Here is a 27341-nt window from a genome sequence, read left to right as displayed (position 1 = left end):
TTCCTTCACCCCTCTCTCAAACCATCCAAAATAGATGGACAAAATGTGAACATGTTGGTCCTCCAAAGAGTGTCCTTTGTCCTTGGGGTGCAGGTGGATGGCTGAGTCCTGTCCAGACATTTTGAATTGAGAAAGCTTCCTGATGGGAAGCTAAACATCTCCAGCTTCAGAATAGAAGGTCAGTTGTTTTTTTTATTTTTATTTTATTTTTTTAGGAGATAGCATTCCCACTTTAAAAAGTGTTAGGTTTACAAGTTTGGAAGGGGAAGGTGAACCAAGAGCTGCCTACAGGACTCGGTTCACGGGCAAAACCTGGAGAACGATACATCAGACTCCTGCTGTGCTGTTGCTGCAAACCGGAGAACAAATCTACTCACAATATTCAGAGCAGCTTAGAAAGTTCTACCTGACCACTATTGTTTGGGTTTAATTGCAGAGACGGTGAATATTTACAGTTTGGGATTGTGATAAAGGTCACTTCCATCCACCCACTGTGGAGAACTGCTAGGAGCAGACACGTTTTAAGGGCTCTTAGGAACCAGACCGATGGTAACCCCCCCCCCCCCCCCCCCCAAACCATGAAGAACCATGTGTAGAACCAGAGAGGCACTTCAGTGGATGGCAAAGTCCATCTCTGCTGTGGTCATGTCAGCTGTTCTGTCAAACAGCAGGGAGCTACTGCTGCACGTCCAGCCGCCTCTGCTCTCACTGGGAACGTCGAGGTAACCCTCAGGGGTTCCCCCAGGGGTTCCCAAAACGGGGGTGGCGAGACACCTTTTGGGGTCTCATGATGATTTGATGCTGATGTGCTAAAAGACTTAGCACTTTTTGTAAGAGCTCTTACGAAATTATCAATTTATTCTTGTAATTTTACAACTTTTATCATAATTTCCCCCTAAAAAGGACAAAACAATCCCTCTCCCCAAAAGGGGGGTCACTGATCTCTGGTACTGTTATTTTAGGGGTTGCAGGCTTAAAGGTTTGGGGGCCCCTGCTTTAACGGAGGCCCAATAAAAGCTCTTAGGAAGTGTAAAAATGTGCAGCACTTGGCATATATTCGCAATCGTCAATGTATTTAATTGGGATATTTAATTGACCGATCCAAAGTACTACTGAATTCCCAACCCCCCCCCCCCCCCCCCCCCCGCCCGCATAGTTAAAAATCATCAAATTGTGTTATGCATTTATGAGCCCCTACCTAGTCAGTAACGACGTTTCTTGCCCGGTCGTCTAGTATCTAACTCCTTCCATCAACTGGGGCCTGCCTCCCCAGTCCTGCTGAGGAGATGCGTCCCCACAGCATGACGCTGCCGCTCCCGAGCTTCACAGTGGGGAAGGCGGCTTCAGGGTGATGCACAGTGCTAGTTTTGCTCCTCTGACGTTTTTTTACATTCTGTCAGCCCTACATGGCTCATGGCAAACTGCCCCTTGGACTCGTTATTGTTTCAGACCGTGGCTTTCTTCTGGCCACTCTTTAATGAAGGTCAGACTTGGCGAGCGCACCGCTGCTCCACTGCAAAAAGGGAAGTATGTACAATTTTCCTGAAATATGTGCATTTTCCTTGATTGGAGCAGCTAAATATGACTTTGTCAATGGAAAGAGGATTTTTACCCCTAAAATAAGATGATTAGATATCCTGCACTTGAAATGAAATGACAGAGATGAATTGTTCTTATTTTAAGTGTAAATATCTTATTCCATTGGCAAATAGTCTTAGTTACCTGCTGAAATCAAGGAAAAATATATTCATTTCAAGAAAATGTAACTTTTAGTTCCCTTTCTGCAGTGTAGTCTTTAAGTCAACAGATTCTTCCACCCGAGCAGAGGATCTCTGCAGCTCCCCCGCTGTTATCAAGGCTCTCCTTGATCAGGCTGTCACTTTTAGATGGAGGGCCGTGTTTTAGTGTGTTTGCAGCTGAAGCCTACAGGAGGAGAACGTGCTCAGAGCGGCGCTTCATGAGGTGGACCTCAGGATGCTGTAGGTGGGGATCACTTCTGTGGAGGAGCAGGGAAAGCTACCGTAGATGTGACTGAAGAGCAGAACCTACTCAGACAGGGTGAGATTAGTAAATTGGTAGGTCCTCTTTAACAAAGTGGCGCGTAACAACCTCGGTGGCGTCAGGTTTCACAGCTGAACTATTGAACGTGGATCTGAGGAGGTAGACCCTAAAACAGCTGATGATGATGGAGACCTCCACACACGGCCCCATCCTCTCATCGTTTCTAGTCTCTGCTCAGCTCCCGCTCACTTCCCCTGCTGCAGGTGAAGAAGTCAGGTTTCATGTTTCCCACAGAAATCTGAGCACCCAAACGCAACATCACACCTCTGACGGAAACTCAGCCCCTCGCTCATCTCCACACTGGATACCCCACGCGCCCCACGCCGTGAGGTCACAGTGGCTCCAGCCGGCGAGACAACGCCGCCACCGCTGGTGCGACACTTGAAACTGGATGCCTCTTTTTTTTTTTTTTTACAGAATCTCTGGGCCGCTTAGGGACACGCGAACGCGTCACCTGGCGAACCCAAACGGACCCGATCAAAGCAGCTAACCTGATTGGGTTTCTCATTCTATGAAACACGGGAGCGTTCCAGAAGTGTTAGGAAACACCAAGCTGCTGCTCTCTATCCGTCTTCTGGCAGACTGCACTTAAAGCGTCATATCAGACCAAATCAGGCGGGAACGGAGGACTTCCTGCTGATCACAACCCATTTACTTTATTTTTTTTAGCTAGCAGCTAAAGAGACCCGATATAATGGTGATGCTGTCTGTATATGAGCTTTTTGATATTTAATAGGAAACACTGGAGCATGGCTCTGATAAGGCCTTAATTCTTTAACATTATAAAAAGTTGCTATTTTAGGACAGCCAACGTTCGTGTTCCTCCCTCCTGGTTCTGCCGGACCAGGCCCACCTGGGACGGGCCCCCTGCCACGTTCTCTGGTCAGTCTGTGCAGTCAAAGCAGGTCCTGCAGAACCCGGGACATCTCAGCTGGCTGCCATTTACCATTCCCAGCAGCCTTTAAGGCCGACGCGTCGTGTTTCTGGTTTTTCCTGAGGGGGTGAAGTCGCGTAAAAGAGAAGATATGCGCTGAAGTTTCTGTGATAGAAATCCTTTAGAGTCCAACAGAAAATGAAGAAAATGACTGAATTAAGCCCAATTCCTGCACTGACTCAGACTCAGATGTCCCTCGCCTGTGTCTGAAATGCAAAAACCGCTTCAATCCCATCAGGCGGCAGTGATGTCATGAGAGCTAAATCGATGCGTTTGGTGGCTGGGAAAAAGTCCTCTACCTTTTCAGCATTTAACCTGCTGACCTATTGAGGATGAATCAGTCCCACTGGAGGTCTGTTTCTAAACGTAGAGCTCAGACATGCTGTGACCCAGGGGGGCCCGTTCTGTGGGTTCTGGGCCCGGCCGGCCGCCCTGCGTTCTAATCAAGCACAAAGAACTTGCTTTGTATTACAGTGAACCTGAAGCAGGTCCAGAAATGAGCAGATTCAGGAGATCTGGAGCCCTGTTGGCTTTCCTCCTGTGATCTGCATCTCAGTGGTCCGCTCTTCCTGGGAGGTTCTCCCCTCCACCAGGTTCCCGTCTGGTTTTCTGAGCCGTGGTAGCTGTACTGTTTAAAGACTGATCACTGTTCCGAGCAAAGTCTCCACTTTACTTTTGTACGTCAGAGTTTTAGAGGTGGAGCAGCAGAGCTCTATAGATGTTATTGATGGGTTCTAGATGTGCTCAGAACGCCTTCCCTTGTTCTCGTAGAAGTTTAATGGACTGAAGGAAGCCCTAAAAGGACTGCAGTTGTTTCTCAGGATTAGAGTTATTTTCTTTGCTCAGATGTTAATTTATTAAAGGGATCAGATCCGTTTGCCCTGATTAACAGGAACGGGCCCATTTTGGCTCACGGCCCACGTGACGGCAGCTCGTTTAGATTGTGATATTTTCTCTGTTTTTGACAAATGTGTGATTGTAATCATTTCAATGCAATGTTTCATGTAAATAAAATGTTGTTTTTTATTAACATTGCTGGAGCTTTTTTTTATTTTTAAATAACAAACCACTCTTAAAAACTTGTAGAAAACAATCTCCAAACAGATCAGGAAAGGCATCAAGTTTTGCAGCAAACGTGAAACGGTGACGGTAGAACCGGGCCAGAGAACCTGGGAACATGGAGCAGCAGGAGTTTCCATCCGCTCATCACTGGAATGATGCACTAAGGACTTAGCAAGTTGCTGTCTTCTAACTACAGGATATTGGTTCTAATGTTCTGGTCCTGTTGGATCAGTCCACTCAGGGGATGGAGGGGATAAGCCAAAGCTGTATTACCAAGCCCAAACGTATCGGGTTCTACCCACGATGAGCGTATGGGAACTTCTAACCAGCGCTGCGTTTATCAGTGGCCTCAAAGCTTAGAACCGGGCCGGTTCTTCGCAGCGGCGGGCCTCGGGTCAGTCGGTGTGGCCCGGCAGCAGCAGCTGCAGCAGGTAGGACGTGGCCGTGCAGCCGGACGGCTCGTCTGGGCCCAGGTACAGCAGCCTGTTGTAGCTGGCCTCTGGGACCTCGCACAGGATCCTGAAACGTAAACGCCGGCGGCCAATTAGACGGAGGGGTTCTCCAGGAAACATCAAAGCGGAGAGCGAGTGTCTGTGTCCAGCCTTACCAGTCGTCTATGTCCTCTGTAGCGGGCTCTGGGTCCACCTGCACCCACTGACCGATGGACCACATCCTCAGCATGCTGCCGTCGGAGGTGTCCTGGCTCTCTGCGTCTGGGTCGGCGTGCGTGTTGGGGATGTCCTCGTAACACAGGAAGTAGCTGAGAGGAGGCACAGCGTTAATTTATTAACATCCGAGCCACGCACCAAAAAAAAAAAAACAACTATCCACACTCACAACTCAGTTTGGGTCTCCTCCTCCTCGCAGCCGTCCTCTCGGAGTCTGTCCACGTTCCAGCGCATGCGTTTGTACACGCCTGTGTCCACGCGGGACAGGAAGGGCGTCGGCTTACAGTAGCGGAAGGCCGTCAGCCTCGTCTGGCCCAGCCGACTCTGGCCCACGCAGAAATGAGACACGCTGGGCGGAGGCAAACAGAGGAGCTCACGGACGGGCCCACCAGAGACCCCCAGCTTTGATCAACCGCTCTGAGGCCGTACCTGTCGGGCCGGGCCTCGTCCACGCTGATGAGGTCACAGCTGGCGTAGGCCAGCAGCAGCTGCTCCAGCCTGTCGCTCAGCTGCTGAGAGAAGTCCAACAGCTGCAAGCACACAGGGGTTTAACACCAAGTGGCCCCTTCAGACTGGACGGAGCGTGTCCAAGACGTGCAACGTTTAAGCCCCGACGCTTGTATTCGGGTCTGAACTTTGACTAGGCCATTCCAACGTGTAAACATGCTTCGATTTAACCATCCCATGTCGCGCTGCTTGTATTCGTGACGGAGAGGCTTAACCGTCACCACTTAGGGAATGTGCTGTAGCTGCGATGTGACCATGCTCCAACCAACATCTGTCACTGTGTGTGTGTTTAGGGTTAAGTGCGGTGGTCCAAAAAGTTTAATTTTGGTCTCATCCAAGACGAGATTGAGATTTAGGAGGTGCTCTGTCGCTTCAGTGAACGTTTACCTTTGAACAAAATTCAGCCGGCCTCTGAGACACCGAGCTCCGCCCCGTGGACTCCAGGAGGTTAAAATAAGGCTTGCAGGTGTGCAGCAGGCTGGAAACTGCAGCAGCGAGGGCTTCTCTGTCCAGGTGACTCTTTCTGCCCAGAACAAAGCCCAACAGAAATGAGAAAAGCGGTGTTGGGGGGGTAATGAAGCCAGTACGGCGTCATCAGTCGCACGCTTACCCGCTCTCCAGGCAATCGTGCAAGTCGTCGGCTCTGCTTAAAAAGAACTGGAGCTGCAGCTGCAACTCCTGCAGGCTCCTCGCCTCCCCGCGGGCCTCCGGGTGGCTGCAGGACGCCTCGCTGCCACAGGATGGCGCCAGAGCAAAGTCGGCCAGCAGCAGCAAAGACTCGTCCTCTGCGAACGGGTGAGTGGTAATTAACGCAGAGACACATAAAGTCCATGGTGTTATATGAGAGGGAGCGCTGACAGCGGCGTGTGGCGCTGTGGTTGTGGGAGCAGACCTCTGAGCTCCCAGTGGTGGTGGGCCTCCGTGAAGGCCAGCGCTTCTCCGCTCATGTCTTCCAGCAGGTCTCTGAAGGTAGCCGGGGACAGGGACAGGATGTCCGGCAGAGCCCCCGGCTCGCCTTCACGGTCTGCCATGCTGTCCGTCAGTGTCAGCAAGAGGCTCTGTTTTAAAAAAAAATAATTAAACCGCTACAACTACCGTAGTTCCTCTTGTCGCCGCGACGTGAAGAAAACCTCACGCGGTTGCTAAGCGCTAGCTAGCTAATCAAAGACGGAAAGCTCGTTAGCTAGCTTGCTAACTGCAGAAAGGGAATAAACGAGACTCACGACAGATCCTTTCTGAAACGTGTACAAGGGAGAACAATTAGTATTGATGCAAACGCAAAATGAATGGCAACATTGTGTAGTAAACCTGTGTTCAGAGAGTAGAGGGTTGGCTGTAGGAGCGCATAATAAAGTTAGCTACATCGCTCCTGTGGCTGTTCGCTTCCTCCTTCCCGTCAGGTCCAAGGTCAAAGTTGGCTGCACTTCCAAGCTATGTAGTTGGTTAATAATAATTATTAATTATTGTATAATTGTTGTTTGTTTTTTTCATATTAATTTAAATATAAATTTTCTTTTTTAAAAATTACAGAAATCACTGGAAAAACCTTTTAATGAAGACTTGATGATTTTTGGCTTAGATGTTTCTTTAACTTATTTCTACGGTGTGCTAAACTCTGTGCTAAACACTGTACAATTTTTAAAGTAATTTTTTTTTTAAAAGGTTTAACTACAAATTTCTATGAAAAATTAACATTCACAAACCCATAAATAAGTTTTTCATGAAATCTAAACCTGACTGTCATTGGATACAAGTTTATTGGACACAATCCTGGTGACGCTTCATTTATTTAAATATTGTTCCTCTGTGTCTTCTCTAACCTGTGGGGTACATCAAGGCTCCATTTAGGGACAAACAACCTTGCCTTTACGTGCGTAATAACTACTGCAGAAGAAATTATTACATTATCATAAATGTAACCATGGCAGCATATCCTCCATGCATTAGCTACTGCTAATAGCTACGGTCATCCTGTGAAATGGTTTTGGTGCTGTTGCCAAGTCCGCTTGTTTTTTTTGTTTTTTTTCTAACGTCACTTGTAAATTCCTTGAATCGCTCCCTCGTGAATTATCTCCACCTGGTAATTATAGCTGCGCCAATATAGACAGTCGTTTTCTCCCGGTTATTATTTATTTTTCTTTTCTTGGTACCTTTCTATTCCCTCTTGCTGGGCAAAGAGTAAGGATGGTCCTCCATTTCAACAGAAAACAGCAAATAGCATGATCTACAGTCATCTTTGCTTGTTTTCTACTCCTCCACTGACATTACGTCTTCATATAGAAAACAGATAAGAAAACAAGTAAGGCTGGCAAGTTTGTCCCCTTTCTGCTGCTGAAATCAGAAATAACGACGCAACGTAGCGCCTCCCAGAGGGTGCACCGACCCCCATGTATTAATGAACAACTAATTCTAAACTATGAGAACGCTCATTAGACTTGGGCAGAATGTGTATTTATTAAAGCAATTCTTGATTTTTGTTAATTAAAAGCCAAATTAGTTACACACTGTCCCTTTAAAGAAATCTACGGGAAATAGTTAATGATTAAAAATATACATCATTATAAATAAAAGAAAAGAAAAAAATACAAATAATGTTTCTATAAATGTGTAAATGCAAGATTGTCTTGGATGTTGTTAAGAAGTGATGAATATCTGGATCACACATTTAATAATAAAACAAGGCAGAGCCTCTCTGCTGTCTGCTTTGAAGCTGTGTGTAGACAGAGAAAGACAGAAGCGGCGCTGTTTGGCTTGCAAACATCGGGGCTCTCAGCTGAGGGAGCTTCCAGGGTTTCCCCCGGTGTCGCTGCTCCCTCCGGCTCTTTTCACTCGCGGAACTATTTATATGAGATCTTTTCCCTCTGCCATGGCAGGGGCGAGGACAGCGCGTCAATAAAAGTGCTTGTTAAGCGCAGCGATATTATTTTTATCGCTTTGATCTCGTGCTTAGCCTACTACCAGGCTGTGGGCTACAGTCTGCCAGCGGAAAAAACTGCTCCTGGAACACTCTACAGTCAATACGAGCCAGTGCAACTGGGCCTTGTGACCCAAAGTCGTAATGGCAATTGTGCCTTATTTCAGGGAGCGATTGTTATATTAATTTTAATGAACTTGTGCATTTAGGATTTGTACCCGTTGACTGATTCAGTCATTTGCTGCGGTTCATTTAGGAATGATGCCTTAACCATTACATCCAGGGGAAGACAACGGTCAGCAGCAGGTTGGAGGCAGATGGGGGCACCATGGCAGGGTGGAGCGGAGTGTTGTTCTCCTTCATGCATTGTTTACATGTACACTAAAAGGCCTGGTTCTGGTCTCATCTGATTAGAAACATGTTTGCAGTGCCTCATCGATCTTGTAAAAACAAAAATTCTTCCTGTTTCTTGCACCTCAGTTGTTTGCTATCTTAAGTGGACCTAACGGATAAAATTGTCTAAAATGCACTAAAAGCTTGTGGCTGTAATATGACTAAATGTGAAAAAGTGAATGGGGAGTGAATGGCTTTGCACACTACCGTGTGCATATTATTTGCATACTCTACTGGTCTGTCATAAACTTTCCCCAACATATCTGATCAGCAAAAGGCTCAAAGAATATTTGAAGGTTGACTATTTCTTTAATAACTGTCTGATAGGAAAAAAAGGTACCTTTGTAACTACCTGATCAGTCACAGACTGGGAAGGGAACAGCGATTACTAGTTTAGATTACAACTTTAGGAAGTCCAGGTTAATGGAGCTGCTACAAGCTTTTTCCAAAATTTCCCCATTGTGAGACAATAAAGTAATAAAGTGACAAATATGACATTTTTAAAGGGTAAATGGCAAGCTTTTTAATTTGAAATATAACAGTTGTTGGTGTTTGTGAATTTTGTCTTTCACTATATTGCTTTCGTTCAGAATCTTAGTATCATCCACCTAACCAGTGGAGCTGAAAACAAAATTTACACTTTGTAGATGCTAATATGAATCGGCAATTAATAATTTTCCTTCTAATTCATGCTGTACTTTGTGCTGGTCCAAAATGTAAAATCCCTCAAAACTGATTTATGTTTATGGCTGTAATACAATAAGAAGTGTGAAAAAGCCTGAGGCATTCTAAATTTCTAGTGTGTGCGTGTGTGTTTTTTTTTCTTAGTAGCCTTTAAATCCCCCTTCTCATGTGCCCCAAACCCTTTTTTTCGTCTGTTTTCTGTATTTTCAGAAACAGAATAGAAGTTCTGTTCATCTTAAACCGTGCCGTAAAGTATCTAGTGCAGGATAAGACTCCAGCTCAAATTTGATCAGTTCCACTGATTTCTACAGTATTGTGACATTTAGACCATTGCATGCAGTCTAAGTTTCATTAAGACACTTTTATTTAGTTGGAAGCTGGGTGTCAGATCCCGACGTCGCCATCATCCCACACCCATATATTTCTCACAATCCTTTATGCACATTTGCTGCTTGCTTGTTTAACTGATTACACAATACGCAGAAATCAAACCCTTTTTCAGAGAACAGCTGACTCATAACTTTTTTTGTTTTGATTTCTTGTGCCACCTGCAGGACTGTGCAGCCCTGAGCAGTGAGCCATATCACCCATATCAGAGACCGCCACGGCCCAGTGTGCCGTGTCAATAACAGTCACAACTCCCTCTTTAGATGTCTTTTACGTTTCATAGGTGTTTGTTGCGTAATGTCGTAAAATAAAAGAGTCTGCAGTCTGTAAATTTGCTAAGCTAAGCATGGGATTTCCAGTTTTTTTGACATTTATACCACGTGTTTGAATGGCAGAGGGTCAGGCTTCTCTGTTTCTGCTTCCTGCTTCCCCTCTGCTCAATTTTCATTTTTGCAAATCAGTTATACAAATGAACTTCTCTTCATCCTTTACAAACTGCTAACAGTGTCTGCACCTGCCGCTGGCTTTACTAATGCACAGCTGGTCTTTCTGTTTACCTCAGACGTCATTTTTCACCTGGAAAATCTTACAAATAAAAACCTAAATTTAGGCAGAGCGGGTCATTTTCCCCACTCCGTCCCTTTTGATCTTGTGTGTTGCCCTTTGAATCATTTTACAGCGTGAAATTCCTTTGGAAGATTATTATTTTTTTGTCTCTCTATGAAGTCAAGTAACTTCAGTGACAAAGAAGATAATCAACAACGGTGAGCGTAAACGGCGACCACGAGAAATGGCTGAATGGGCACAAGCAAAAATCAAGTCCACACATTTGCAGTGCAGAAAGCAAAATGACCACAAATACATGCAGATTCATATGAAATGTTAAAAAATAACCCTTATGGAAAAAAACGAAGCGCAGAGATGCCTGAGCATTGAACAGTGAAGGAAAGAATACACGGCTCACAATAAGCCAAGAATGACTTTTTGGACCACAATGGGTGACATGGAAGCCAAATGTGGTTCTGTTTATGGAAGTCAAAACCACATCTGTTTGGTGTCAGCTTGGTTGAATGCAAAATACGAACATGATTCGTCTTGTAAGACAAAGTAGAGGCTTTGGATTTTTACCACGAGTGACAGAATGTTGAACATGGAAAAGAATTTTACTGATAGTCTTGTTATATTCCTAGTGAGCTCCAGATTTAACTGTGGATTGAAATAAAAGTTAAACATCCTAAAATGAGACCCAGCTGAAGGTGCAAACACCTACAGACGTACTCAAAGTGACTTCAACTAATGTGACCTAAAATAAACGATGGCTGTGAAACTAACATTAATCAAGTCTGGGTGCCTTTAGGGAGACGAGGAGCAGCCTGTGTACTGCAAGTCCTGAAAGCTCTTAAGCCATACCATCTAGATTTTGTTAACTGATCGAAATAAACTATTAACAGTTCCATGATTGAAAGCATTCTTGGTTTATAGCATTTGTGTCCGTACCAGCCTAAAACTTTTGCACAGTTCTATAAATGCGGGAAACATTTCAGTGGAGCTACATGCTCATTTAATTTGGTTTAGAAGAGGAAAAAGGAGCTTATCAGTGGGTGCAACACAAATGGATGAAGTCTCTCCTGCAGCATATAATCGCTTAAGGGACAAATCAAAGGGATTCAGTTGAGTTCAGTTAAATTTTAGCAACTAAATTTTCTCCTGCCCTGGTTCCTGCTTAGCTGATTCTGGTGTTTAGTGTCTGCTTGGTGTCAGCTTTGCTCCTAGAGACCTTGTGAGGGATTTCTCCTGACAAACATGATCCCGCGCTTCATATCATTGCGAGGTGATAGAAAAAGTGATTTGAATCTGACCGGAAAACCCGCATTAGATTATTCGATTTATTAAAGTAGCAGCTGGTCTGTGTTGCGTAAGTGGACCTGTGTAAAGCAGAAGTGAGGCCCTGAAATGTCACGGATTCATTTTGTGTCACAACGTTGAGATGTAGGCTGCCGTCAGAGCTGCCAGCTTCTGGATAAATTGTCTGCCTGTGTTGTTTTTTTCAAACTTCAATCATCTAACCCAATAAATGACCTCAAACAACAGGCGGTAGCAGAATAAGCTTTTTAGCTCAGCTGAAATACTCGACTCTGCTGCTCATCTCATAAACACATTTTCCTTCCAAGTGTGGTGCCATTTAAGAGGAAATAAACAGGCTTTTAAAGTAATGCTAGATTTATCACCAACAATCTTTATTACATTAAAGACACTTCCCCTTACTTAGTGAGCTAAAGACAGTTATCAGTAAATGGAATATATGCAACCACAGTGATATTACAAAACTTTAACTTTTCTCCACATCCATAGCATTGCAAACAAAAGCCCTTTTTTAATAAAACCTCTAGCCCTGGTTAAAATCTCCTAAAACCTAGATTTGTTATGGTCTGAATGACTGTCTAATGGTCTACAGTTGAACGTCTGGCCACAATATCAAAGGAGCACATTACTGAATCAATACCCACAGTTAAACACGGTGGTGGCGCCATCATTCTTTGGGGTTACTTTTCCTCCAAAATAACTAGGCTTTTTGTCAAGGAGGACGTAATTTTAGAACGTTTCAACTACAAGTCAGTTTTGACCCAAAACCTTGAGGTGTCTGATGGAAAGCTTGAAATAAAGAGGGGTTTCACTGTTGAGCACCACTGTGGGCCAATCTGAGACAATCTGAAATTTTTCTTGCGTGGCAGAGTGAGCAAATATTATAGAGTCAATATGTTGGAACTAAATCTTTTTTAAAAAGTATTTTAAGGGTTTGATGCCACAGCTATAAATGTTACAAATTTTAATTTATCGGTTTGTTTCTTTTCCTTCAAACTGGGCTGTTTTGAAGGCTGTTTTTTTTATTCAACTGTACAGGGCGGTTTATTTTTTTTATTTTTTTTTACATCCCAAAAACAGGCATTTGAACAGGGGCGCGTATTATATTATATTCCACACCAACTGAGTAATTATCTGAGTTTTTAAAGCGCGTTTCGTGGCTTTAACTGTAATATTTGTCCTGTCACGTTCAACAGTTACTCGCATAAAGGTTGCCGTTGGCAACGGTCACTCCTGCAGGTCACCTGACACACCCGGGCGCGTCCCCGCCCACCCAGCTTTGGACCAATGAACGTCCGGGCGGTTGAGTCGCGCGTCAGGAACACACACGCGCGCGCGCACGCACGCACACGCGCTGCTTGAACCTGGCTGCTGCTGCAGTCTCCTCACACGCTCATTCACAGGCTGCCTGTGCAGGTCCTGCAGCTCCGACACAAAGGAAACCCACCTGCTGCCCGACTCTAACCGGAGCCGGAGTGACACCTGACGGCCACTCTGCCTTTAGGATTCCCCTCATTTCGACCGTGTGCGGGCTGTGGAGGGGCTGACAGGCGGCTCATATTCCCCCTCCTTCTTTGGGAGGCATGTGATCCATCCAGGAGACTGAGGCGTGTTCGTGTCTCGCGGATGTTAGCGGGAGAAGGGGAGGCAGGAAGGAGGCTTTTCTTTCATTGTGGATGCGGCTCAGCCGGACCGCTGTCCTTTTTCGGGGCTCTCGCGAGCTGTTGCACGGACAGGCACGCTAAAGACGGGATGGACGCGGGCTTGGAGCTGAACAGCCCACTTTTAATGTGACGTGAATTTTTAATATTTAATTTTTTTAACCCCGCGCGGACAGTTGTTTCGGGGCTTTTGTGAGGCGGGCGGCCAACGCCGGTCGAACACGCCGGGGGAAGGAGCAGCTCAGGCGCGGCCAGGCGAGCCTGCCATGACCCCCTGACTGTTCGCCTTTGTCTTCTCACTCCGCGGAAAGTTTCACATCCGAACTCGCGGGACGAGCAGTCGCCACCTCCTCGGCGGCTCGGTCCATTGTCTCGGAAAGTAGACGGCGTGTCAAACCGTGGGGGGGCTGTAGTCCTCACACGTGCCCCGGTCCGAGGCTAGAGAAGACCCAGCAGGGACGACCATGGCGAACGACTCGGTCCAAGTAAGTTCCCACTAACAGCAGGGCTGGCCGGGCGTCCTGCGAGCCCAAAGCACGGACCGACCAGGCTGCAGCCTTCACACCACACTCAAGTTAGCATCCGATTCTTAGCTGCTTCAGTCATAAAGGCCCAAGATATTCAGGCAAGCTATAGACGCCGGTTGATCAGCAGCTTTTCATCTTGGGTTGATGTGGTCTAAATGTCAAAAAGAACGGGCTTAAGCCCCAAGAATGCCAATGAACCCCCGTCTGGTCTGTTGTTCTGGCTTCTCAGCTTGGGGGACTGTGCGGTGGGTCTGGTTGCATTGCAGTGTGAGTGGCAGATTTCCTTTAACACTGAGAGCTGGTTGTCTTAGTTTCATGCAACAAATGCATCGGCTCACAACAATTGGGAGTTGCATGCCAAAACAGGCCGTTTAATGCGTAAAAGCGCAATAGATGTATCAAATTATGACAAGCTAGTGTACAGCTACAGTTTTGAAAGCTGATCTCGTTTGTTAATTTGTTCCTAGTTTTACATGAAACCTGTCAAAAGTTGTGATTCAACGTCACAAAGATGGCTTAACCTCAATGCGTTTTACCGTAGTACTGGAACATTTACAATTGGTCTTTAATTAATTATCTCAAAGATTCTTGATTGTCACCGCGTGAAATTTCTTTTTTGGCCACTCCAGTTAAGACTACATACCAGACGAACAAGCAGGCAATGAACAAGGGTTAGTGTTTTGTTTTTCAATCAGTCGACTTGGTGTTTTCATGGTTTTTTTTTTTTTTCATGGAATCCAGATCCATCTCACACGCTAACTAAGCATGTCCTCTCGTATCAACATTTTTTTTTTTTTATTACTTGATAACATTTGCCAAACTAAAAAATATCGAGCTCTGTCTACCTTCAGGTAAATAAACGTTGCAGCGAGCAAACACGTCTGTCGGAGTGTCCTATGAACGTCCCAAAACTTCAAATTTATTTAGCTCTGGCAAAGCTTCAAAAGTCAAGTGACATCTCTTTGGCTGTTGAGAAATATAACTTAGATTAAATTTACATGTCAGTAAATATTGAACTTTTCCAAGTACTGCCATCTTGATATAGATTTCTAAATATTAGAAGAGCCAGGACTTTATGTAATAAAAACATGAAGAAAAAAGTTGTTTCTGCAGCATGGATTGTTGAAGATTATTTGTAACGTCCTGTTTTGTTCCTAAAGGTCGAGATTTCCAAATTAAAGGTTGGGAAAATGAACAGAAATGGGAAAGCTTCAAGTTTCTCATCACCCTTAAACTCAAAATCCAATATGGCCGCCTTGCTTGTAAAACTTAGTGACAGCCGTGGTTTAAAAATAAAAAGTCTATCTGGAGAAAACATTGCTACAGTGTTTGACAATGGAGAAAGCATTATAGCTCATCGGCCTGCATGGCTAATAGCAGCTATCCTTGTTGCTGACGATGACAATTGAAAATATGAGAATAAAGTCATAAGATTGTGAGAACACAGTAATTTTATAAGAACTCTTACAAAAAAGGGCAGTCTTCCCCTGGTGTTTATTCTCCTATCTTTATTATTGTGCATAATATTGTGACTTTTTATTTTTGTACAATCCCCTAAAAATTAGTTTTATGAAAATAAATTACTGGCCACAGAATAGCAAATTTCCACAAAAAAAAAAAACCTGAACTTTGAGATTAATTTCATCTATTTGCAACAAAAAAACTAGAATTTTAAACATCTTAAATTTCCAGTAAACAATTTTCCATGATTAAAGGCATACATGTATATTAAAACAAGCATACCTTTGACATTGTAAAGTCAGGAATTTGGGTCACCATTTGGATGTTCTCGCGACCCCTGCTTTGGGGGTCCCTGTCGGGGACGACCCCTCGGCCGTCAATTATTTTGGGACCCTCTCTGATTTTGTGTGTGTGTGTGTGTGGGGGGGGGTGGGGGTGCACACAGAGCTCCTGCCACGGTCATGTGGTCCTGACTTGCCCCTGGCTTAGCGCTCTAAAAGCCTCGTGTGTGCTGATGCAGAGGGTGGAGGCAGGCTCAGCACCGGTGTTTTGGTGTGAACCAGCTCCAAGTTTCAGCCCCAGTTCCTGAGCCCCACTTCCCGATCCTAATCTCTCATCTGGATCTCCCCACACATGTTTGGCTGAGCCTCCATGCAGGCGTCCAATGCTGTCGGCTCGCTCCGCCGTCCTGCGTTCCTCTTTGTAGTTGAGGAACGTCAGCAGGAACCAGGTTGGCCGTCCTGTTTCCTAGAGTCAGAAGCAGCTCGCCGTGGAAAGGGGAAACGTGAGAAATGCAGAAGACGGGCAGAGGTGACGCAGACGGCGGCTGCCTCAGCTGGTGTGCCGACCGGCGCGGCTGCGAGGAGTTCTTACGTAACCAAACGTTGGCTAAACACAACAGTTGTTTGCTCACTTCGGCTGTTTCCCAAGTGTGTTATCTTTCTTTCCTCAGACGAGCAGCCGTTCGCCGACTGACGGGGAGATCTGGTCTTTGATGCTTTGACTCCTCTGTTGTTGCTCTGGGGAAAAAACACAAGAGCTTTTGGGCAGTTTAAAAACCTTTTTCATTTAGAAAGAAATGTTCATTATTGCGCAGTTTTCACCTACAAAGAAACCCAAGCCGATGTCAGTGATGAAACACTAGCGCTTTATTAGCCTGCCTTTATGGCTGCCTTGAAAAGCTTTTAAAGGCTCAGTTCTGGAGCTGATGCCGTCGATGTAAAAGCGCCGCTGCGCCTGCTGGTCGCCACGTGGAAAGCAACTTGGGTGGACAACATTTGGCCGGCTGACACGTCTCATCGCAGGTCCACATGAAATCCTCCAGGGACCCCAAAGATACGGCTTGAGACAGCCAGAGAGCTCTCTTTGGCTCCTTTCCACCATTATTGCTGCTGTATGGTGAAAGGTTTGTTGTCACAACACAAAGCGGCGTTCTATTATGGACAACGCTCCTCAGGGCTGCTGGTGTTTTGCATTGTGTCAGCAGCAGGAAGATGAGGAACTGACATTTTCTTGCTGCACCGGTTCTGATCCGGCTGCCCAGCGGCGCTGTAACTGATAGGATTTGGAGCATGCCCGAGTGTGTGTTTTTTTTTTTAATGCTACTTTTACAGCATTGCTTTTCCTGAACAGCTGTCAGTTTTCTACCTGAGGCCTTTAGGCTTGGTGGAGTTTTATTAGCTAAAGCAGCCTCGCTGGTTGGGGAATCAACATTACGACCGGTTGTGCTTTTTGTCCCCCAAACCTGTTTAACTCCAGCTGGAAGGCTCTGATCAAATATTCAGCTCTGACAAATAACGCGTTTCTGCTGTTTATAAGACACGCGTGTTCAGATCGGTCAGCAGTAAATCAAAGAAAGTGAGAGTAAAGTGCAGCATTAGTCAGCCCCTCCCTGCGAGAAAACAGCAATCCCCCTCTGACTCTAATAGCCCTGGTTGTGTCAGCTCTGTGTGATATATGCCAGTGAGTGTTTTACATCACCGTGGAGGAATTTTGGCCCTGACCTTTTTTTTTTTTTTGCAGATTTGTTTTATTTCACACCCCTTGGAGGGCTTTCCAGCATCAAAGGCCTGTTTAACGGCATTCCACAGCATCTCAGACAGACTGAAGTTTGGACCTTAAAGAGGCCACGTCGAGTATTTTAGTCATGAAAAGAAAACACACAAAAAAAACATGTATTCATCTTCAAATAAAACAACCTAGGGCCAGCGTTTCTCCTCCATAGTGTTCACTTTAGTCCTTTTTGAGCCTGAAAAGAGCTTTGCTCCGGGCCCGATCAGCAGACACGAACATTGCTGCGCCGTCTGCCGGCAGTACCGGGGGACTATAGGAAAGCAAGATGGCGACAAATGGCCAAGCAGCTACTGTCAGAGCCAGCAGGTTGTCCTGCTGTGCCTGGCAGTGAAGCGACAGCTCTATGTGGTGGAAGAACAACCCGATCTACAGGGTCAGGGTAACTTTACCTCTTTGTCTTCACACCTCCGCTGGGTGTTGCTGACTCTCGGCTCATCAGACATATAGACGCCTCGTTGAGCGCTGAATCACACGTCAGCGTCACCGCCATATTGAGGGTGGCATGGTGGGGTAATTAGAACGCCTCATTCATGTGCTGCGAGGAATTGAACCACCCGATTCACAGCACGAACCAGTTCTACTGGCGTTACCTTTTCACAGGAAACAGACAGGAAAGAATAGTTGCTTATGATTGTATTTTTTTCATTATAATTTTGTATACATGTCTGTGGGGGATCCATTGCTTCTGCTTGCGTGAGCAATACTGTACTTCTGGTCACACGATTTTATTGTAAATATGCACAAATGCGCTTTGTTTACTAACTAAAACAAAAAATAGAACATGGAAATAAAACATAGAAAGCCAACAGGGCGCGATAATTTAATCAGAAACCCAGAGAGCTGCTGCCGTAGAGGTTCTTAGAAATGGTGCATGACAAGGCTCCTTTAACTGGGCCACTCCTAAACATTTGTTTTTCAATCCTCGTGCTGCTGTAAAACCCAAATACGTGCGACTGAAATCACAACCAGGTGATCGGAGGAGTTTCTGCTAGAGAGCAGAGATGACGGTTTAGTCGGTCAGAGCAGATCAGAGCAGTAGTGAAGCAGCAACGCCAGTCTAGACCATCGTGTCACCACCAGCTTCATCTGCCACCATCAAGGCCTTTCTCTGGGATAGTTTTAGGCGGAGCACCAGTAAAGCTCCACGTTTCTCCTCAGTCCGCAGAATCTTTTCCAGAAAGTCTTGGGGATCGTCTGTGTTTTTGTAAAATATTAAATACGCGTTTATGTTCTTTTTGTTCAGCAATTAAGTGATTTACCGACTTTGCAGGTCAGACACTATCTGGCCCTGGGGGGGGGGTTCGCAGCTGTATTAGTTCATTTGCATAACTTCCTTTAGCCCTCAGACGTGAAGCAAGCGTTGAGAGACCGCATTCCTCTGGTGGCGTGCTATTTCTTTTGCCCCCTCAGGAAGACGACATCAAACCGCCCCGATGGACCCGACTGCGTCACACTTCCTCAGTCGGGTTAAAGGGGAGACGGGGATGGAATGGAGAAGGGAGGTTTCCCTTTTTTCCGTTTTTCATTGATGTATGCGAACGCATCAATGGAAATCGTTGCTTCCAAGAGTGGAGCTAGAGGAGTTTGTGTCCTCAGATGCATGAATATAATGCGCATTGTACACATGCAGAGTGGGATACTCCTGGGAGTCCATAGGAAGACTTCCCATCAGCCTCACCATGACGTCAGGAGGCAGTTATGCACACAAAGTGGCTTTCTCAGTGCTGCCTTAAGGCCATGTTGGCAGACACAATCCACAGCAGTAGATCAAGGAGGGAGAGCAGATGAATGCATTCTTCTTTGACGACTTGGTGGTCTCAGGTTCATTTAAGCATGTTCTCCATCCTGTGTGGCAGCTGAGTGTTCCTGCATACAGGCATCAACTTCATGCTTCATATTATCTGACTATGGAGGACACAGAAGACTTTACATAGGAACACCTTCTGATTATACTTTTGACGCATAGCTGACCTGATTAGAAAGCTTCCTCTCAATACAAACATGTAGCACGTCGCTAGCCAGCGCAGGATCCAGTACACGAGACGGACCTCTTACAGCACTGGCTTTGTTGTTCCAGTTTAATCTCCACGTTTCTTTCTCCTCTGTTGTTCCTTGCCTGTTCCTCTGCAAAGCAGCCCCTGGTAGGGGTGCTAACTTCCACCAGAGCCGTGTGCTGCATCTGGAAAAAGTGCCAAATGTCTGCCAAACAAAGCTGTCTCACTGGGCACCGCTCTGCACAATAATAATGTCGCCAGGCTTTTCCTAACATTTGGAAACATGGGCAGAGCCAAAGATGGAGGACGAGCCCACACCACCATCCATCTACCACGTCTACATTAGGTGAAAGGCGCTGTACATGGAGAGTTATGAACTAACCTGATAGTCATGCATTCGGACTGGAGGGAACTTGTGCTGCATGGGAATAAACTCCAGGCTGGGATTTTAACCCAGGACCTGGCTCCAAGGCACACACGTCAAGTCTTTCCTGGAAACAGAATGGACAGTTCGTCCTTTCAGAAATGAATTTTTTAAACAAATAAAAAGAAATGCCTCGCGGCCATCTCTGTCATGTCAAGAGTTCCCATAGAAACGGTTTCTTTTGTCATTTTTATTCTTTGGTTTGTCATTATTTCACCATATTGTGCTTTCAGTTAGTATAAGAAATTAATGTCTATTATGCTAACAACTTTGACTTTTAGAGCTGTGCATGTTTTAATGCACAGCTCTAAAATGCACAGAACAATTTTCCATTATTTCCAAGGGGGAAGCCAGTTTTTAAATAAGATATTGTGATTATTACCATTTCACTATTACACAAGAATATCGCCGTGTCATGTGCTCCCTGCAGCTCTAGGGTTTTAGGAGGCAGATTTAAAAACATGACCCAGCTTTGTAACTAAGGTAAAACTTGCTAATACCGTGAAGCTCATGTAGATTTTAGTTTTTCCCCTCTGCCATCCAGACAATCTGTGCTCCAGTTCAGTCGGCTACCTGACAGGAAGTCTGTAAGGAAACAGTAATTGTGCATATTTTGCATGTTTGAACTGGAGCTTTAGCAAATCGGAGCGTTTAATGAACATTCGGCTTATAAAATAACTTTGAAGCGAGAATCTTGGGTTGGATGACATCTCTGCAGAAGCTTGTAGGGACGCTTTGGTCGTCCGGATGCTTCCGGACCGATTTATCTGCTGGTCGCTCATATTTGACACATTTAGCCTGGTTGACCTCTTGAACGGCAGCACCGTTGTCAGATGATTGCAGCTCAGATGAGAGACGTGCTGATGGGGGTTCGGGGTTTGCTGGGACACGAGGAGGTGGGAGTGAAGGAGGCTGCTGTGCCGACGACGAGGCCCTGCAGGCGCAGGAGCACAATAGTTTGTATTGTCTGACTGTAAAAGCCCAGATCACGTTCAGTTCACTGTGAGTTCATTTTCCTCTTCCTGTCTGTGTCATGTAAGTGACCACACCCCCACCAGCTAACCCAGCTCCCAGCGTTGTCGCCGTTGTTTTGTTAGTCTAGTTGTGTGTGAAGTGAAATCTGGTACTGATTCATGTTGTTTTCTTCTCTGCCGCTGGTCAGCTGGTGTCCCTCTACATAAGCTTTTAGTTGTTTTTATCTTGCATTTCACATCTAGCCCCCTCTTGATGAAAACATCCCATAATTCCCATGACCTCATAGCCAAATACCCCAGCATTCCAGCTCGTGATAACCCCCCCCCCCCCCTGCTTCTTCGCCCCAGATATGTACGCAGAGCCCAGCAACTCTGCGTATATAACATCCTCCTGTATCATCCCTGGAAATAAGCAGTCCACATCAGGAAGAAGAGAGCAAATGGGTCAGGGTGGCTCTCCCAGCCAAATAGATTTTCCACTAATGTCATCTGTTTGGGTTTGTTTTATCCCACATGGGGATTTGGGTTTTACATTCTAAGGTTTTGTCCTCATGGGCGAACAAGGGAGTTTTTACACCGTTCCCTTTTCCTGAGTCACGCTACGAAGTTCTAATGTAAACAGGCTGTCTTCACACTCCTCACGAAAAGTCCAAACTTTTTCAGCTTCAGCTTTCTATAGGAAAGATTGGGGGGGTTGGGAGGACACAGGGAAGGAAGAACGGAAGGGAGGAAGGGCAAAGGAGGATGGGTGGACCGTGGAAGCAAGGACGCATGGCAGGGGCAGGAAGTACAAGAGGACAGACTGATGGAAAGAAAGGATGCAAAGAAGGAAACTAGACCAGGAGGGGGAACACATATTGGGGAAGAACACCAAAATGGTAAATGGCCTGTGCTTGTATAGCGCTTCAGGGTTTCCCCCAGAAAATCGACTAATCCTGGCTGTAGGTGTCGTAGGCTCTGGGAAATAAGCGAGCTAGGGCGGGGACGAAAGCGTTTCGTCATGCGGCTCGAAGGAAGGGCGCAGTGTGGACGTAGTGTGCGTCGAGCTAATAACAGCTAGCGTGTTAGCTATTTAGACCGGGAGGTTTTCTCCTGGACGAGAACTTTAATGACCCTTTTTATGTCACTCTCAAACATTGACGCATTTAAAATAAACAAACGATGCATAGTCTGGGTGGGGATGAGTAAAACCTGGTGGCCCGCCAGGCGTATAATACGCTGCGCTGGGGAAACCCTGAAGCTTTATCAAGTCCCGAGGACCCCAGAGCTCTTTACACGGCATTCAGTCCACTGACATTGTAGCCACAGCTGCCCTGGGGCAGACTGCAAGGCCGGCAGGCAACCGGCAGCAGGCAAAAGCGGGTGAAGTGTCTTGCCCAAGGACACAACAACTGAGACATTTGAAGCAAGACGCTGAGGTTCGAAGCAGCAACCCACCTAACCCCTGCACCACCGTCGCCCCACCAAGAGGGAAGGAAACAAGGAGTTTCCTTCCCTCTTGGTGGGAGCTTCGAACCTCTAGAAAGAGCAGAAGGAAGACTGGTGTGACAAGACAATGGAGAAAGTAGGAGGTAAAAAAAAAAACTCGGAGGGAAAAAATGAGGGACGAAGGATGGATGGATCCAAGCACTGTGAGAAGAATAGGACAAGAGGAAGGAAATGCATCAGGAAGGACGAATGCAAGTAGGAAATAAGGTCTATAAATACAGATTTATTTCTCCACTCACTTACCCTTTTCCATACCATATCTGGAAATTACTGAAGTCAAATTTCTGATGTTTCCAGACTGTAGGAACCTTGTGTGTGTATAACCACAGTAAGGCCTCACTCTGGAGCTTGACTCTTGGCTCATGGTCATTACGGCAGTGCCAGGAGGCCTGGAGCAACAAGCATCGATCCCAGCCTTGATTACCCAGCTCTGCCGTGCTGTTGAAACAGCCGCGGTTAAGTCGACACTTTATGGAGCGGCTGGAGAGCTGACAGCTATAGACGTCTGTGAAAAGTCTGATCCGTGCCACAAAGCCACCCTTTCTGAAGGGGTAGTTGTGACTTTGAGCATTAATGCAGACGTAGAGCACAGAGAAGAGTTTCGTCTGCCTCGCTGTGTTGCCATTTTCGGGTTGAAATGAATCAGCTAATGGGATTAAGTGTATTACCTCAGTGGCTGTGTCATACCATCAGATGGGGCTCAGAACATGGGTTTTACATAAGTTCATGGTGTATCCTAATCATTTGTAGGTCATCAACGCTCCAAAACTGCATGATTTCACTTCAAGTATTTGTTGTTAGGGCCTGACTGCATGACTTAAGAATGGATGAATATTTTTAGCCCCTCCATAGCCTTTAATGTCTTTCCACCTCCCACCATGCCAGAAAAGTGTGTTCTCATTATTCTCCCCACATTATAAAATTTTAGTCATGACTACCTCCAAACCCCCCCACCCCTCCCCCAGCAGGAGGTCAGCTGGTAAAGCCTTCATTAACAAAGCGGCACTGAAACCCGTTATGGATTTAACTAGGCCTAATTTGTGTAACAGCCAAAAGTACCAATCAGCACAGCTCAAGTTGTTTTTAATGTTTTTAATGATTTTTAGATTTTTTTTAATGATTTTTTTCATTATTTCCAGAACTAGCTGAGGTAGTTGATTGTTAAATCCATCATAACTGTTCTCTTTCCCATGGCAGGAGAGTATAAACGGTTAAAATGTCTGAATAGCTTAAGCGATGAAGAGTTTTATTCCTTTAATTTGAAACGGCCAACAAGGATTCCCACGCCTCCTAAAATAACACACAGAATACCACTAAAAATTGTTAGACTTTTATTTTTATACTTATGTTTGATGCAGATCCTTAAGCAACTTTCTATCAGCCAGCTTACAAGCAGCACTGTCTGCTGTGAGGATGGCACACAGCATCTTTGCTCGTCTACCACGCTCTATATGCCCGCAGGTGAAGTGTGGAAGCCACGCCCCTTTGATTCTGCAGCCCCAGCTGCATGCTCTGACGGATCACGTGAACCCTGACCTTGAGAAATCATTTTGAGCAACGTGAAAAACAAAATGAGATGTCTGTGTTGTTAATTGTGTAACAATGGTTCTGAGGAGCCACTGCCTCCAGATGGTAGCACAGCTGCGTTCATTTCTAGGCTTTCATCCTTTTGAAGTAGTTTATACAAGTGTAGGGTTTTAATAAACATCTATATGTGTCTCTGCCACCTGCATGTTTTTACGATATTCTGTATGTTTGCGTTGATTCACCTTTTCCATTCTTGGTGGTTGTAGTCCATGCATTTTTGTTCATGTTTCTGCAGAAACGGAGTTGACGGTTTCTGCTCCGTCAGCAGTTTGTGTTCGGTTGATCCGTTCTCACACACAGGTAACCTAAAAAGAGGTTATCAATAGTGCATTTGTTCTGGCAACTAAATTCATAAGTCTTTAAACCAGCAAACTAAATTGGTTACTTTAGTAGTTATTTAGGAGGTAGCTACATGAAAATGTGAGAGGATGATAGCTTTACTCGCAAGTAGACGTTAACGTCTACGCATAACTTGGTCAGGGCATGGACAAACACCAGCTACAAGGTCAGAGAAACTCCCCCAGTGTTTAGAATTGGATAGCATGCATGTGGATTGCGACAGGTAGCCAGATAAAGGGGGAAACCCCCCACACCTTAAAGTTGTGGGCCACGCCCCTTTGGTCCTCGATCCCAGCTTCAGAAAGCACAAACCTGTGCTGTTTAGCAGGTCAGCCTATAAGGATGTGAATAGGTGCTGCATGCTTGTGTGTGTGTGTGTGTGTGTGTGTGTGTGTGTGTGTGTGTGTGTGTGTGTTGCAGAAGGATGATCTGTCAGGGTTCAGTCGGCCACTGAGTGGTGGACCAGCAGCAACTGTGAACATCAAGAGATCCGCCATGTTTCCCGTCTGTCATCGTCCCCTCCACTCGTTTGTCTTGGAGCGGCCGCGCTGCTCTCTGTCCCTCCTGCCTCCGCAGACCTCTCCATCGTATTTACCAGTTTGGGTGATGGGACCTCTGGAGCCGTCCTCCAGTGGGAATATTTACACGGCAGACTTTCCACTTCATGTGATGTTGCTGTTTATCAGCCAAAAGTCTGAAGTAAACACTTGTAGGGTAAATATGACCAATAGAAAGTTCAGCCATAATTTGGTCAGCCTTACATTTCAGATGAAATTGGTACAAATATTCGTTTTTAGAATGACTAGAACATCTTTTGTTTCCACAAAAGAGAGGGAGAAGACTCTGCCACAGTTCCCGGATCACTGGCGGCAGTACAGGCAAGCTTTTATCAAAGTTTGTCTTAAAGGGTGTGTGCTTGTCTCAGTGCTGTTTTTGTGTGCGTCATAAGCAGGCACCGTGACTTACAGGTTATAAATAGAGTATGAGAGTTATTAAAGTCCCCTCACAAACAATCCAACGTGTTACAATAGGCTGGAGATCCAGTTGTGCTGATAACATGTAGTCCGCTGGGAGTTTGACCAAAGTGGCCACTAGACTGAGGCCTGAACGGACGGGTGGGTAGATAGCTGGGTGGAGTCTGCTCACAAGCAACTAAGTCAGTTCAACACACAAACACCAGAGCATCTGACATAAATATTAATATTCTTTAAATAATAAATGCTTGTTTTTGAATGGAGTGAATGAAAGAATTAAACTGACAGGGGGAAAAACAGTTTATGTACATCGGTTATCATCTTATTTCCCCCCCTTCTGTCCATATACATAACATGGAAGTTTTGTATACGCGCTCACAAACAGATGACAGAATGAAGACTATTGACTCTTGCTATACAAATGAATTTAGCTCCACATGTAACAGTAGCAGAACTTTTCCTGCTGGAAAAACGTTATGGTGAATACGGAAAATGTAAGCATTCCTGAAAACATGCTGATATTTCTTAAATACACTGCCAGATACTAAAATATAGAATATGAAATATCAAATCATTGTGTTGAAAGCATGTAGAAATACTGGAATATTTCTTATATATCCAACGTATCATGACTATTTCTCACTGCTTCAGAGTCAGGGTTAACCTGTTAGTTACAGTGATCGGTCTACATTTGAATTGCCCACTCATGCATGTTGGGGTTTCTTTGACAAGCCAAATTAAATTATTAATTAAAATTATTAAATTATTCCATGACAGACTGTGGAATCAGACACATGACATGATTAAACAACTAGTGAATTCATTTCAACATATGTTGGAATAGAATGTAGACTAATAACTCATTTTCATATTCATAGCTTTTTACATGAATAATCTACATTTTTTTTGTTGCTTGCTTATAAAAACAAACATTCAAGTAAGAAATTATTTAGGTGAATGTTTTCACCTTTGGTCTTCCGTACTGGCAACATTACTTTGGGTGTTTTTAAAATGTATTGCATCAAAACATTACTTTTCTTACGCAGTATTTAGCCTTTTTGTTTCTCTGCTAAAATGTGTACTAAAACAGTTGATAGCTAACTAATTAGTTTAATTATTTGAATTGGCAAACTTTAACAAGAATAAGAAGCTTTTTACTATTAGTATCTTGCGATGTCTATCAGTTGTAATATCTACCTTTCATAAACATTTTTCCTCTATCTCATCTGTGCTTCCATCACTCTGTCACCTTTAGCCTTTTGGGCAATGATTAGGAGGCAAGAGATCATAATAAATGGTGCTTCATAAATATTAGAACATTAAATGTTTTTTTTTTTTTTTTTTTAAGAAAATGATTTTCAAATGGAGGTAAAATGAATTGAATTAGTCTCCTACACTTTTTTTTCGGTAGCAAGATGTTTTTTGCAACATTTGACGTAAACATTGTGGGGCTGGGCAAGATGTCGAGATTTTTAAAACAAGATATAATATGAGACTATCGACATTTTGGATAAAGCTTTGTTTCAGAGAGGCCTATCTGTAATTACTTTATGAAAAGAAAAACACACCGAGATGCATATTGTATATGGGCTAAATATTACAGTAGTGTGTAAAATTCTGGTTCAGACCACTTGGACCATATTAGCCAGCAATTGTTGCTCTCCAAACAGTCCTTTGAGAAATGAATATTGCACACACTGTAACTGTGACGGTGAATTATTGTGCAGTCCTACTATCGGTACACAGATTATACCTCAGCGTTTTTAACAAACCTTTGCCTTCATTAGGTTGGTTTGGATCTGAACCAGCGTTGTTTAGGTACCTGGAAGTTCAAAGCGGTACCCAAAGAACGGTGGTTTTCTTTTCTTGCCCTTTTAGTTTTTTTCCATTAAAACAAAAATACCATATGAATATGGCATTAGTAGTGCAGGTACAACTATTTTGTTAAAGCTAAAGTTAATCCACACTATGGTCTTGTAAACAGCTTTAATTTCCATTAGATTATGCAAAGTGCTCAAACTCTCTTTTATCTTGTGGCCTTTGAATTCAAAGGGTACATCTGAGAATAAAACACTCAGGACTGTGCTTTTCATTTACATAACAGCTTGAGGGTTTAGAAGCAGCTCATAATAAGCTGTAGTTTTTACAGTGATGGCGGATGATTTTGACGTTGTACAGTGCAGGGAACATCAAACTACTTCAGAGTAAACAATGCTGTAACAGATTTCAACAAAGAGACGATGAAGCTTATATGCCAGCCAGATTTAGGTTGCTTATAGTGTTTATATCTTAGAGGGAACCTTTGAAAGGGAGGCAATATCCTATCATGGGTTCCAGATGTTGGCTCGTAAATGAAGATATGTTGC

General features: G+C 44.8%; 2 protein-coding genes across 3 annotated transcripts in view; one reads left to right on the top strand and one right to left on the bottom strand.

Annotated features, from left to right (window-relative positions):
* Positions 1-4015: 4015 nt before the first annotated feature.
* Positions 4016-6653, bottom strand: c5h19orf67 (chromosome 5 C19orf67 homolog). Of its 2 annotated transcripts, none has more exons than XM_036136786.1 (8): positions 6595-6613; positions 6125-6290; positions 5843-6017; positions 5620-5755; positions 5155-5255; positions 4895-5074; positions 4665-4817; positions 4016-4576 (listed from the first exon to the last, which is right to left on the bottom strand). In XM_036136786.1, exons 2-8 carry the CDS (start codon positions 6261-6263, stop codon positions 4453-4455), a joined length of 1008 nt encoding a protein of 335 aa, XP_035992679.1. In that variant the 5' UTR covers positions 6264-6290; positions 6595-6613; the 3' UTR covers positions 4016-4452. The 2 variants fall into 2 exon arrangements, with proteins under 2 accessions (XP_035992679.1, XP_012737511.2); XM_012882057.3 differs by having other exon boundaries at positions 4017-4576; positions 6541-6653.
* Positions 6654-12826: 6173 nt separating this feature from the next.
* The window catches only part of pkn1a (protein kinase N1a), a 66514-nt gene continuing 51999 nt past the window's right edge, over positions 12827-27341 (top strand). Inside the window, exon 1 of the mRNA XM_036136781.1 lies at positions 12827-13619. Coding sequence (XP_035992674.1) covers positions 13599-13619 — 21 coding nt within the window. The 5' untranslated portion in view covers positions 12827-13598. The remainder of the gene's footprint in view (positions 13620-27341) is intronic.

This window comes from Fundulus heteroclitus, chromosome 5, assembly GCF_011125445.2.
Source record: "Fundulus heteroclitus isolate FHET01 chromosome 5, MU-UCD_Fhet_4.1, whole genome shotgun sequence".
In the NCBI taxonomy this organism is placed as follows: Eukaryota; Metazoa; Chordata; class Actinopteri; order Cyprinodontiformes; family Fundulidae; genus Fundulus; species Fundulus heteroclitus.
This window is presented reverse-complemented; position numbering and strand designations above follow the sequence as displayed.